The 12,414-nt window shown below is 43.2% G+C and overlaps 1 protein-coding gene across 5 annotated transcripts in view; it reads right to left on the reverse strand.

Annotated features, from left to right (window-relative positions):
* The window catches only part of STPG2 (sperm tail PG-rich repeat containing 2), a 1,269,209-nt gene that overhangs the window by 1,254,694 nt on the left and 2,101 nt on the right, over window positions 1-12,414 (reverse strand). For 2 of the 5 annotated variants that reach the window (XM_077277534.1, XM_077277546.1), the window contains exons 2-4: window positions 5,611-5,712; window positions 4,691-4,808; window positions 4,180-4,289 (exon numbers count right to left, since the gene is read on the reverse strand). In XM_077277534.1, coding sequence (XP_077133649.1) covers window positions 4,180-4,289; window positions 4,691-4,796 — 216 coding nt within the window. In that variant the 5' untranslated portion in view covers window positions 4,797-4,808; window positions 5,611-5,712. Of the gene's footprint in view, window positions 1-4,179; window positions 4,290-4,690; window positions 4,821-5,610; window positions 5,713-12,414 lie in introns of all 5 variants that reach the window. The other 3 variants (XM_077277523.1, XM_077277515.1, XM_077277541.1) reach the window with 2 other exon arrangements.

A 12,414-nucleotide genomic window follows, 5' to 3' on the forward strand; every position in this document is an offset into this window, starting at 1 on the left:
CAGCTGCACATTTTCAAGAGGATTGTAAGCTGTCAATAAATATTCCCATCCATCACACCATGTCATATGCAATTACTTAACATTGAAAATTCAAAGCATTTACAAAAAAGCTGAACATTCATAGGAAGCCAAATAACCTCTTAGTATATTTTGGAGCGTGGGAGAAAAAACATACCAACTCCATACAGGCCATGAAAACAGTTCAATTAGGGATGAGCGGACCCATGGAAGTTCGGTTTTGGTGGGTCTGGCTGAACTTGCACCCAAAGTTTGGTTCGGGTACCTGAGTTTGACCGTGGACCAGAACTACATATAAGTCAATGGGGACCCAAACTCTGGTGCTGTAAAATGGCTGTAAAATGGTTGTAGTAAGGGCTATGGGGCTGCAAAAGGAAGCAAATTGGGGGTAAGAAAAGTACAATTGCCCTGCAATCAAATGTGGATAGGAAAGTTACTTAAAATAACATAGAATAATAAAAAATAATCTTGAACCAGGAGGTGGAGGTCCAAGTAGAGGAGCTGAACAGTGCCTTGCATGTGTATTTTACTGTACTTGTTAATAAATAAATAAATGGAAAAAATGACTTGGAGTGTCCCATATTTTTAATATCCAGCCAAGGGAAAGCAGAAAGCTAGGGGCTGGTCTTATCATGCTGGGAAGGGTCCAACATCCATGGGCCTTTCCCAGCCTATTAAAATCAGCCCCCAGCAGTTGGTTTTGCATTTGCTGATTTTTAATAATGGGGAGACCCTAAAAAAAGATGTGGGGTCTCCCCTAATTTTAATATCAAGCTAAGGCATAGCAGACAGCGGAGGTTGATATTAATAGGCCGGGAAGGGACATGGATATTTTCCCCTTCCCAGCCTAATAAGGCCAGCCCTTAGCAGCCCCAGAAACGGCACATCCATTAGGCCGGCTCTCATGAGGGCAGTACGAGGACAGCAAGAGAGCCGGAATGATGAGCGGTGATGTCACCACTCATCATTTCGGCTCTCACGGTGCCCTCGTTAGTAATGGCGCCTGTAAAGTGAGGTGACCTTACTGACGTCACCTCAGCTCACAGTGCCAGGTCTCGTTGGGTAAAGATTGAGTCCCAGCAGTGGCTACTGCTCCCATGTATAGAGCTTTGCTCTCTGAACAGGGCTCCATACATTGGATGAAGAAGATGGCGATCATCGTGGGATATCCATTTGGATTACAGCGGACTATTGTGGATTTTTTTTAAGTTAATCAATGGGGAAAGAGGGAAATTGTTGAGGAGTGCTTTTTAGAAATTAAGGACTTTTCTGTGTGTGTGTTTCTTTCTTTTGACTACGAGGTTAGAAATGGGGGTGTCTGATAGATGACGTCTCTTCATTACTAACCCCTGGGCTTGATATCAGCGGACAAAACACAGACATCAAACCCAAAACCATTACCCCGATTGCCAACGCACTAGGGTAATCGGGAAGAGCTCACCGCTGTGTGCGTACCCTTGGCTGGTTAAAAAATTAGGCCGGGTCATGTTGTGTGCCAGCCAATCACAGCCATGCTATTACTTGTCATGGCTGTGATAGGACCGGAAGTGCCCAAAGCCTTAAAAGCTTATTTATTGGCTGCACAGCCTTTCAAGTAGCTTTATTACTCTGCCAAACCTGAACAGTAACACGAACATTCAGTAAGAAGTCCATGTTCGGGGTTCGGTACCAGACACTAGGTGTCCGTTGCAAATTCCAAACTTTACAGTTCGAGTTCGCGCATCCCTACTGGATATAGATGCATAGAGCTGTCTCCAGAGTAATTTCTACAATTTATTAGTGTTGGTAAAATGTATCAACCTGACACCTGCCCTCTTGCCTCACAGATTATATTTGTATTGGAGGTTTATTAGGATAAATGAGCTCGAATTCTGGCTTGATTTGCACAAAAAACTCGTATGTCTTGACCCAGATTTACTATGTGTTTTAGGCAATTTTTTCTGACTTTTTTGACAAGGATATGTGCTCAAGCACAAAGGGGTTGTCTAAATATTAGACAGCATTAGTAAATTTGATATAAAATGTAGAGTATGTACCTTATTCCTTAAGTACACACTCAGCCCTCTTGTCACGATTCATTTTTGGATTTGTGGCAGCTCTGGTTCCGCCATAATTTAAATGTAGCTTTTTTTCCTTTTGGGCCAGCAAGGGTTAATGTCAGTCTCCCTTGCTCGCAGCTGTTTTGTAGCTAGTTAGCTGATGTGGGCAGTGACCACTTCCACCATCCTTTAAACAGTCACACGACCCATCAGCTGTCTGTGATAGAGGGTGTGTATCTCCACCTTTATTTCTCAGTGTACCATTCCAGCTGAAGTAGTGATTGGTGGGGAAACAGACTATACTGGTACTTGTGGATAGAGGAGCTGGGGTCAATCTCGTGGATTCTCGCTTTGTTCAGACCCATGGTCTGATGGGTAGGAAGCTGGCGAGACCCACTACCATTCGGGCAATTGACTCTGTTTATCTCAGCAAGGGGAGCATGACCCAAGTCGTAGATATTAACCTACGTATAGGGACTCTTCATGATGAGTCCCTGTCATGCTGCATCTTGGTGGGTATGCCAACTCCCATCGTCTTAGGCCTTCCCTGGCTGAAGAGTCACAACCTGGTCATAAATCAGCATTCCAGGGAAGTAGTCAGTTGGGACCAGTCTTGTAAGGAATGCTGCCTGAGAGCTACGATCTTTGATGTCCTTCTCAAACCTAGCCCTTCTTCTCCAGAGGTGGCAGCTAAGGTGCTACCCGGGAGAAGGGGCAAGACTCAACCCTCACAAGTAAACCCTGAGTCTCATAGTCCTTGCTGGACAATGTATCAGGGGAGGGTGGTGGTTCCCTCTGCGTATGGTGAGGGTAGGAGTCTGGTGACACAGGGGGATGCCTCTGTTGTCTGTTCCTCAAAGAGTTCATCATCTTTTGGCAAACGCATGCGTGGAAATCATCGTTCAGGTCCGGACCTGTGTGTGAATGAATACGTGTGAGTGTCCACCAAAAACATCAGGTGGAAGCACGCATTTGGGACCTGGAGTTCTAGGGTGATCTGGCCATATCAGGTTTCGGTCATTCTCAGCCCAGGGACTTTCCAGCTGGAGTTACCCCCAGTAATGCAGGTGCACAACGTATTCCACAGGTCGGCCCTCTGGAGATTTGTTGCGCCTCCGGAGCCTATGTTATTGCCATCTCCATCGGGCTGTGTTTGCCATAAACCTGAGGATCAGGTGACTGTGGAGGTAAATTATAGTGGGTGGAGACATCATTTCAGGTGAAGTCGGTGTTGAGGGTCCAGAGGCCCTCATTGAAACGGAGGTACTGTCATGATTCATTTTTTTGGATTCTTGGCAGCTCTGGTTCCACTATAATTTAAATGTAGCTTTTTTCTTTTGGGCCAGCAAAGGTTAATGTCAGTCTCCCTTGCTGGCAGCTGTTTTGTAGCTAGTCAGCTGATGTGGGCGGTGACCACTTCCACCATCTTTTAAAAAGTCACATGACCCATAAGCTGACTGTCGGTGATAGAGTATTCTATGTTGACCAAACCCGGAGTAAAGTGCTCTCTGGTTGCATGAGAGGAGTCCGCTGTTTTCGTGGAGTTTGTGGTCCTGATGTCACACCCTCTGCTGTGTGGGGCTTTGCAGCAGAGACAGTTGTTAAGTATAAGTTCCGCTCTATCTGTCTGTCTTGTGTTTTGTTACTCTTCCGGTGTTGTTTATAATCAGCAGTGGTGAGGCTAGTGTCCTTGCCGGCCAGTGCACAAGCCAGGGATTAGTGAGGTGACAATCAGGGACTAGGCACATGAAGGCGGCAGGGGGAAAGACACGCTTATGGCTTTAGGGGAGTTTAGGGACAGGCTCAGGTTGGAGTTCAGGAGGTGTACCCATCCCTCGATCCCTATGGTTAGGGCCTTCCTCACCCCATTCCATGCCGTTGTAGGTATAAGTTGTGTCTTCCGCTGGACTTTACCTTGTCGGTCGTGACACCTCCTAAGCCACAAGGAGGAAACTAGAAAATCAACCATGATTAATTTATAAAACCACACCATACTAGTTATAACAACACATTAAAAACATAATTTAAGTGGTGTAACACTGACTTGTGCGCTCATTGCCTTCAAGGTTTCCATATATCTCTGTTATCATTTGAATAATGTCTGATTCAATGCTAATTTTACCTTTAAATTAAAAATTTCATAGTGCCCTGGTCCAGGTGCAGCGGAAATAGTCTGTGGGGTATTAAACGTGAAGTCTCGGCTCGTCATTGATAAAAAGGGGGCATATCCAACTAAATAACAAAAAGGGAAGAATATGACAATGCCAATGATTGGAACATTACAGAATTATATAGGAACACAATAAATAAATAACTTAGTCATTTACTTTGTATGTTTTATGTACTATACATTATAATAATCATGTAAAGTTAAGCATTTTTATTACTTACAGCTGAAATTAAGCAGTGCCAAATAAATGATGTGGCAATCATTCCAACTTGGTCAGTATCACTTAGACCTGGAGCCCTTCTCCCCCGTGTTTCTACTGAGTTCAATTTATAAAACCACATATCCATACGGTGATCTTAAACCAGTTCAGTAGAACAAAGGAGTATGAAGGTGCCACAGCCACGATATGTGCATATCCCACCCCAAGTTACCTCCTATGAACATTTCTTATGCTATGACTAACCTGGTTTGTGCATTTTGTCAGAAATCAGGTCATAGGATCCGGGGCCCACATTTTCCTGAGTGCTTCCCACAGTGACAACAAGAGAACGAGGGGCGCGATCATACATCTTGGGTTTTTACTAAAGAAATACCTAAGGGTTAATGCAATATTAAGGGTTAAATCACAATTTAAATGCAATTTGCATTTCGTAATGGCGTTATCCACTTTGAAGAATATGCTCAACATAGTTTCACATGCCAGGTGGAATATCAAGTAAAGGTGGACAGACATGCTAGCAGCAAGGAGATAATGACTTGTTGCCACGGCAAAAAGGAAAATAGAAGATCTTCAGGGCTCCCAGAAAATATGCACAGATTTAGAAAGCTTTCTTGTGTGTGATGCCAGATATTGTGTAAACGTTGAAGAGAATGCAAGGGAAAGTCAAGGAAGTGCGTAGAAAAGTCATGGCCTGGAAAGGGGTGGAGGTAAGTGGACTTTGTTTTAGCACAGTGTAAGGAGATGAACCAGCGGCCGTGTTCCCGCTGAAAACATCAATGCTGCTGTAGTATAGAATGTGAATAATGTTTTGTTTCTAATATGTTTCCTTGTGATAACAATTATTGTTTGCTGTAGGCTGCAGTACTAACTCACAGTCACAAGATGTCACTGTCTACAACTAGGTGAAAGGACAAGCCTTGCCATCAGCAGTGGAACACAGTGTGAGAGTTAAGGCCAGCCCATTGTGGGGAGGAGATTTGGGAATCTTTGGATAGTGTGAGGATCAGGAAGTAGTTTTTAGTTAGTAGTGGTTTGGATAAGGAGAGAAGAGAGGACACCCCTCTGGTCTAAGTGATCCCTAGAGTGTGTGGGTGTGTGTGAAAGAGGAGAACAGAGAAGGGAAACTAGAAAAGAAAGGCGTTTGAGTGGTGACAGTGGAATACCTCTAGCAGGCGAGATGGGGACGGGAACTTTGGTCCAACAACTTTGTGAGCGTCTGTAAGGGCCTCCGAGCTGTGGGTCCGAGAAGAGACAAGGCCGCGAGGCTGGGGGCACATACAGTAAAGAAGTTAGTCACAGGCTCTTCAATTACATGGTTCCTGAAAAGTGGTCTGAAGATAGTGAGCACAAGAAAAGAGCAGCTAAAGTGTCAGAGCTGTTTAGGAAGCTTGCAAGTCACTAACTCTGCTAGTGAGAAGTTTCTTCACCTGTGCGCTGAAAATGTTTGTTGAAGACATGCCACTGCTCTGTCACCCAAGTAAGATATGTGCTTCTCCTGCTGTGCTTTGCTGATGACTAAAATGAACAGTAAACTTGAACTTGTTTTATACACTGTTGTGGTCTCCTGTCGCAGGGAATCATAGCCACACTAGGCACGGCGGATTAGAGGAGTCAGGAGGTGTCTACAGTCACAACAGTAGCACACACACCCGAAGCAGGCCCCTACCTTCTGTAACGTGCTGAGTGTCGGACTCAGGACACTCGTCCATGGCTACCACCCTGGGCACCTTTAGAGCAGCACAATACTTGGAGTGGAGCTCCACTCACGATTGTCATCCTGTTAAATGCCGCTGTTAATCTCTGACAGAGGCATTTAACACACACCGGCATGTGGGCATGTCATTCCATATGACCATCAGCATGCCAGTGACGTGATCGTGGGTTGCTGTTGGAATGCTATGACAAGAGGGGGGTCTGTTGAAGACCTCCGTACTTGTCATTATAGAGCTCCTCTGAAACCATGACTGTGGACTGGCTTCAAAGGAGACCATGATATTTACTATACAGAGCGATACTGTTGCATTGCTGTATAGAGCACAAGCGATTAGAAGATCGCAGCTTCAAGCTACTAAGAACAGTGAAAAGTAAAATAAAAATGTTAAAAATATGAGAAACATTAAAAGTTCAAATCACCCCCCTTTTTTTGCCATTAAAAACAAAGATATTTTAAAAAATGCACATATTAACCCAATCGGTAAGTACTGTAAATGAAAAAAATTCAAGAATGACAAAATGTTCTTGGTTGCTGCAATTCCACATAAAATGCTCTAACAAGTGATCAAAACATCATATCTAAACGCGATATGGCATCCACTAATTATTCCAGTAAATTTTACATTCAAAAAGTGAAACGGCGCACCTTCCCTTCCGAGCCCTGCCCTGTGTGGCCAAACAGTAGATTTCCCCCAGGTATGGGGTATCGTCATGCTCAGGGTAAATTGTACAACAAAATGTATAGTCCATTTTCTCCTGTTACCCTTGCGAAAGTGAAAAAAAATTAGGTCTAAAGGAAAATTATTGTGAAAGAAAAGTAAATGTTTATTTTTTCCTTCCACATTCCAAAAATTCCTGTGAAGCACCTGAAGGGTTAATAAACTTCTTGAATGTGGTTTTGAGCACCTTGAGGGGTGCAGTTTTTAGAATGGTGTCACTTTGGGGTATTTTCAGCCATATAGACCCCTCAAAGTCACTTCAAATGTGAGGTGGTCCCTAAAAAAAACCGAATCACTGGTCAACTTTTAACCCTTATAACTTAATTTAAAAAGTTTGATTCTAGAGGGAGAAAGAAAAATTACTTGTCCTGCTAAAAAAAAGTAGCCACAAAAGTTTAGCAAATAGAAAAAACATGATGTTTAGAATAGGATGACACAAAAACTAATTATGTTTAATCCAATTCCCTCCTGAAAAATGATAAAGTGGCTCTTCCCAAATTTTTTCATGTAAAAGAAGACAGCATCTAGACATGCGGCTGCGTGTGTGCGGCAGTGAAGACATTAAGGTTACCGCCGGTCACAGGCAATGATTCTAACGTTCAGCTCAGTGTGTTCTGGCTGGTGCGGTGAGGTGTCAAATCACTAAATCACCAAACCATTCGAATTATCGAAGGACATGTGCATTAATGGATTATTGGCAGGGAAAGGTGAGTATAGCTTTGCTTTTTTATTTCTATTTTTTGGTGAATAATGGGTAAAAGAGGGTTGGGGAGTGTTTATTTCAAATAAAGGACTTTATCTATGTCTTTTATTAAATTTGACTATGGGGTTAGTAATGGGGGTGTCTGATAGACACCTCTCAATTTCTAACCCCTGGGCTTCATGTCAGCGAACATAAAACAGCTGACATCAACCTCACAGCTATTACCCCATTTGCCACTGCACGAGGGAAAGTGGGAAAAGCGAGGCTAAGAGCCATTATTGGCACATCTAATGAATGCAACATTTCTGAGGTGTCTGAAGACTGATGTTCATAGTCTGGGAGGGGGTCAATATCCATGGCCCTTTCCTAGGCTCTTAGTTTCCGCCTGCAGTGGTCTGTTTAGCCTTAGAAAGTAGAAAGTATAGGGGGGACCCCACATCATTTTTTGGGGGGTGTACGGCCTATAATAACCAGTAAGGGCTAAGCAAACAGCTGTGAGCTGATATTAACAACCTGGGAACCTTTTTAGCTATTCGCCCCTTCCCAGAATATTAACATCAGCTCCCAGCTGTTAGATTTCATCAGTGTATGAAAATGAAGGGGGGCCCCCATACCATTTTTTAAATTTATTTAATACGAGCTACACAGTAGGTGCTGACTACAAGTCTCATCAGCGTCGCCTGGTCTTGCTGATCTGAAGTCCTTAAAATATGGACCACATACGGACATGTGTAGGGGGCCTAACTTGGATAGAGAGTGTCTGTGAACAGCAATTTTCATGTTTTGTCATAGAGTCTCAATGGGATTTAGATCTGGACTTTGGGCCATTCACACACATGAATATTCTTTGATCTAAACCATTGCACTGTAGCTCTGACAGTAAGTTTAAGGTCGTTCTCCTGCTGGAAGGTAAAGCTATGCTCAGGCCCGATTTTAGACAAAGTGGTGCCCTGGGCAAAAGTTTAAAGTGGGGCCTTAAATGCTCACATATTGTGCCACCACACTCCCAAACATTTTGTTTGCATTTACATGCAGTGAGTTTACATGCACCTAGTGTCCATGCACGGATCTCGAACACGGATTTCTCCCTGTTACTGTTTGAGTTTGGCAGCCCAAACAAAGCTTGTTGAAAGGCTACAGCACAGCCAAACAAAATGTTTTTCTTGTGTGGGCACTTCTGGCCCCATCACAGCCATGCCAAGTATATTCCTGCAGGCAGACAGCCAGCAGGCCTCAGCTGTCTGGTTTATTTTGGCTGGTTATGGAAAATAGAGGGTCCCTCTTGCCTTTTTCTATTATTTAAAAAAATATATATTTTAAAAAAATGGCGTGGGGTCACGCCCATTTTTTAGAACCAGCCAAGCTAAAGCAGACATCTGTGGGCTGGTATTCTCAGACTGGGAAGGCCCAGGGATATTGGCCCTCCTGTCTTAAAACCGCAGCTGCCCCAGGAAAGGCACATCCATTATATGTGTCAATTCAGGGGCTTTACCCGGCTTTCCCGTTTCCTCTGGTGCATTGGCAAACGGTAATATTTTGAGTTTGATGTCAACTTTGTAATGACAGCTAGCATCAAGCCCAAGGCCTAGTAATGGAGAGGCATCTATCAGACACTGCCATTACTAACCCAGTAGTTAAAAGTAAGAAAGACACACACAGAGAAAAGTCCTTTAATTGAACAAAACACTCCCCAACAAATCCCTTCTTTTACCCATTTATTAAGTTAAAATTATAAATAAAAAAATCAAAGTAATCCTCACCTGTCCTCGGTTAATCCATAATGACGAGGTCCCACGACAATCGTCGACTACATTCTTGAACTGCTTCTTACGGAGCCACTCTTTTGTTGACCTGGTTGTATGTTTCGGGTCATTGTCATGCTGAAAGACCAAGCAACGACCCATCTCCACTGCTCTTACTGAGGGAAGGAGGTTGTTGGCCAAATCTAATGCAATTAATAAAAACATGGCAAACTATGCTGTTTTATCACACCGCTGGAAAAAGTGGAATAAAAAGTGATCACAAAGATCAAAAACAAGCCGCCACTTATCTCTATCAGCGGAAAAAGTTATAGCTCTCAGAATACAGCAATTATCATGGTGATCTCCTATGAACTCACTGAGTTGAACTGCGGTGACGTCATTACTGAATTTTCCCATGGTGCTGACGTCACCACATTTCAGCCCGGCTGGGAACTGTCTTATAGACACCTCTCCATTACTAATCCATGGGCTTGCTGTCACCAGACAATACAAAGGTGACATCAACCTCACAAATATTACCCCACTTGCCACCGCTACAGGGCAAGTGGGAAGAGCTGGCAAAGTGCTAGAATTGGCGCATCTAATAGATGTGCCTGTTCTGGGGCATATGTGGACTGCTATTTTTAGGCAGGGGGTCAATATCCATGGCCCCTTAGCTGCCTGAGAATACCAGCCCCCAGCTGTCAGCTTTAGCTTGGCTGGTAGTCAAAAATGAGAGGGAGCCTACGCCGCTTTTTTGTAAATATTTAAATAATTTTAAAAAGCAGCATGGTGACGCCTCTATTCTTGATATCCAGCCTTGCTGAAGCTGACAGCTGAGGGTTGCAGCACCCAGCTGTCAGTTTTGCCTGGCTGGTTATAGAAAACACAGGGGAACACACGCTGGATTTTTATTTATTTATTTATAGTGCAGGCGGCAGGTGATTAATGCTCTCATCAGTCGCGCCTGCTCTCACTGGTATTAGTGGCAGCAGGTGTACGCTGATGGGAGTAATAGTCCAATCAGCCACTGCCTGCTGTCGCTGTTATCAGTTGAATAAACTCTCATCATTCTCTCCTGATCAGGGGGAATGATGACAGCTGTCTTCAGCACATGGCGCCTGGGAACAGGGCTATCTGTACCGCTGCTTCTCAGGCGCCGATGTGTGTCACACGGATGACATCCCACTGTGTCATCCGTGTGCATGTGTGCTGGATGTTTTGCTTCCGGTAATAAATGGACATGTCAGTGTGTTGTGCCCACAGACACAGGGTCCATGGAAACACACAGACATCTGCACAGATCCATTCACTCGAATGGGTCTACGTGAGTCAGTGTCTCCAGTACGTGTGAAAACTGTCACCACACGTACCAAGCACACTGATGTCTGAAAGAGGCCTAAGGCACGGAGACATTTTGCGTGGATTTTGAGAGGGATTCTGCACCAAAATCCACATAAAAAAAACACTTCAAATACTCTTTCAATGAGTTTCCAATTCATTTCAATTACTTAACATGCCTGCAGTGCACATGATGCTGTTTTTCTTTGCGCTTTTTCTTCCACATAGAAAAAGAATTCACACGTCACTTCTTAAGGTGTTTCAGCTTGAAAAATGCTAAAAATTTGACTACTGATTCAATGGAAACTGAAAAAAAAATGCCCAAAACAAAGTAATAAAAACACACCAAAAATGATTAAAGAAAAGTCAAACTCTGTGTTCCAGCTATCTAAGCCAGTTATGATTAAGGACCCAAGGACTAGGGTTTAAACCGCGTGACAGTCAATATTCTTGCATTTGTTTTTACATTTTTTTACCATTAATTTTTAATGAATCTGATAAATGGCAATTTTTTGAATCTTGTCATGAGTGCGGGATACATCTTTGTAACATTATTGGTGCAAATTCTGACATTTCATTCTCGTAAGTAACTAAGCTAAATATATCAACATTTTACCGTATTTAAATAATCAATACAAAAACAGAATTAAAAATACAAAACATGGGTGTATTGTTAATACCGCCATATCGCAGAAGACACATAGGAGGAAATGCGGCAATGACCAAGTCAGGGGGGAGTTCACATATACACCTTTTGGGTGGCAGCGTCAGCTCAGAAAAATAGAAGGAATGTATGACCAAATACAATTACTACGTTCCACTCATATGGCACAAATAGCCCAGAGTACAAAAGGTCATATATTCATAAGCACATGTAATTGCTGCTTACCCATTGTAAGTCAGGTGTGTCCTCCCCACCTTGCTCGGTCCCCCCGGACGCGCGTTTCGCGTGGCTTTTTCAACAGACCCTGTTGAAAAAGCCACGCGAAACGCGCGTCCGGGGGGACCGAGCAAGGTGGGGAGGACACACCTGACTTACAATGGGTAAGCAGCAATTACATGTGCTTATGAATATATGACCTTTTGTACTCTGGGCTATTTGTGCCATATGAGTGGAACGTAGTAATTGTATTTGGTCATACATTCCTTCTATTTTTCTGAGCTGACGCTGCCACCCAAAAGGTGTATATGTGAACTCCCCCCTGACTTGGTCATTGCCGCATTTCCTCCTATGTGTCTTCTGCGATATGGCGGTATTAACAATACACCCATGTTTTGTATTTTTAATTCTGTTTTTGTATTGATTATTTAATAAACTTTTTGTATATTGTTCTCTAAATATGTTGAAGTGGACTCTTTTCCTCCGTGTTTTTGTTTATGTATTGATTTGGAGTAGTCCCAGAAGGGCACCTGAGGAGTGCCTAGAGAGAGTTGGTACTTACCACTCACACATACTGAGTATATTGGTGCTTCATGACTGTAATATTAAATTTTACCGTATTTATTGCATCATTTGTTAATCCTGTGCCATTTCTTTAATCCTACACCAAAAGCTAAAAATACGTGATGATTAACCTTTTTTGAGTGAAGTACAACATATTAACTGCTTCCGGCCTTGCCATAGACTTTAACTGTCCAGAAGGTCCCGCTCCTACTCTGCAGTGATCTTCTAAAATGTTTCTGTATAGGAGCGCAGTGGATAATATACCAGTCCCAGTTAAAGGGACATAGAATGGCAAGAGAAGTATT

Source organism: Ranitomeya variabilis, chromosome 1 (genome assembly GCF_051348905.1).
Source record: "Ranitomeya variabilis isolate aRanVar5 chromosome 1, aRanVar5.hap1, whole genome shotgun sequence".
NCBI classification, from domain to species: Eukaryota; Metazoa; Chordata; class Amphibia; order Anura; family Dendrobatidae; genus Ranitomeya; species Ranitomeya variabilis.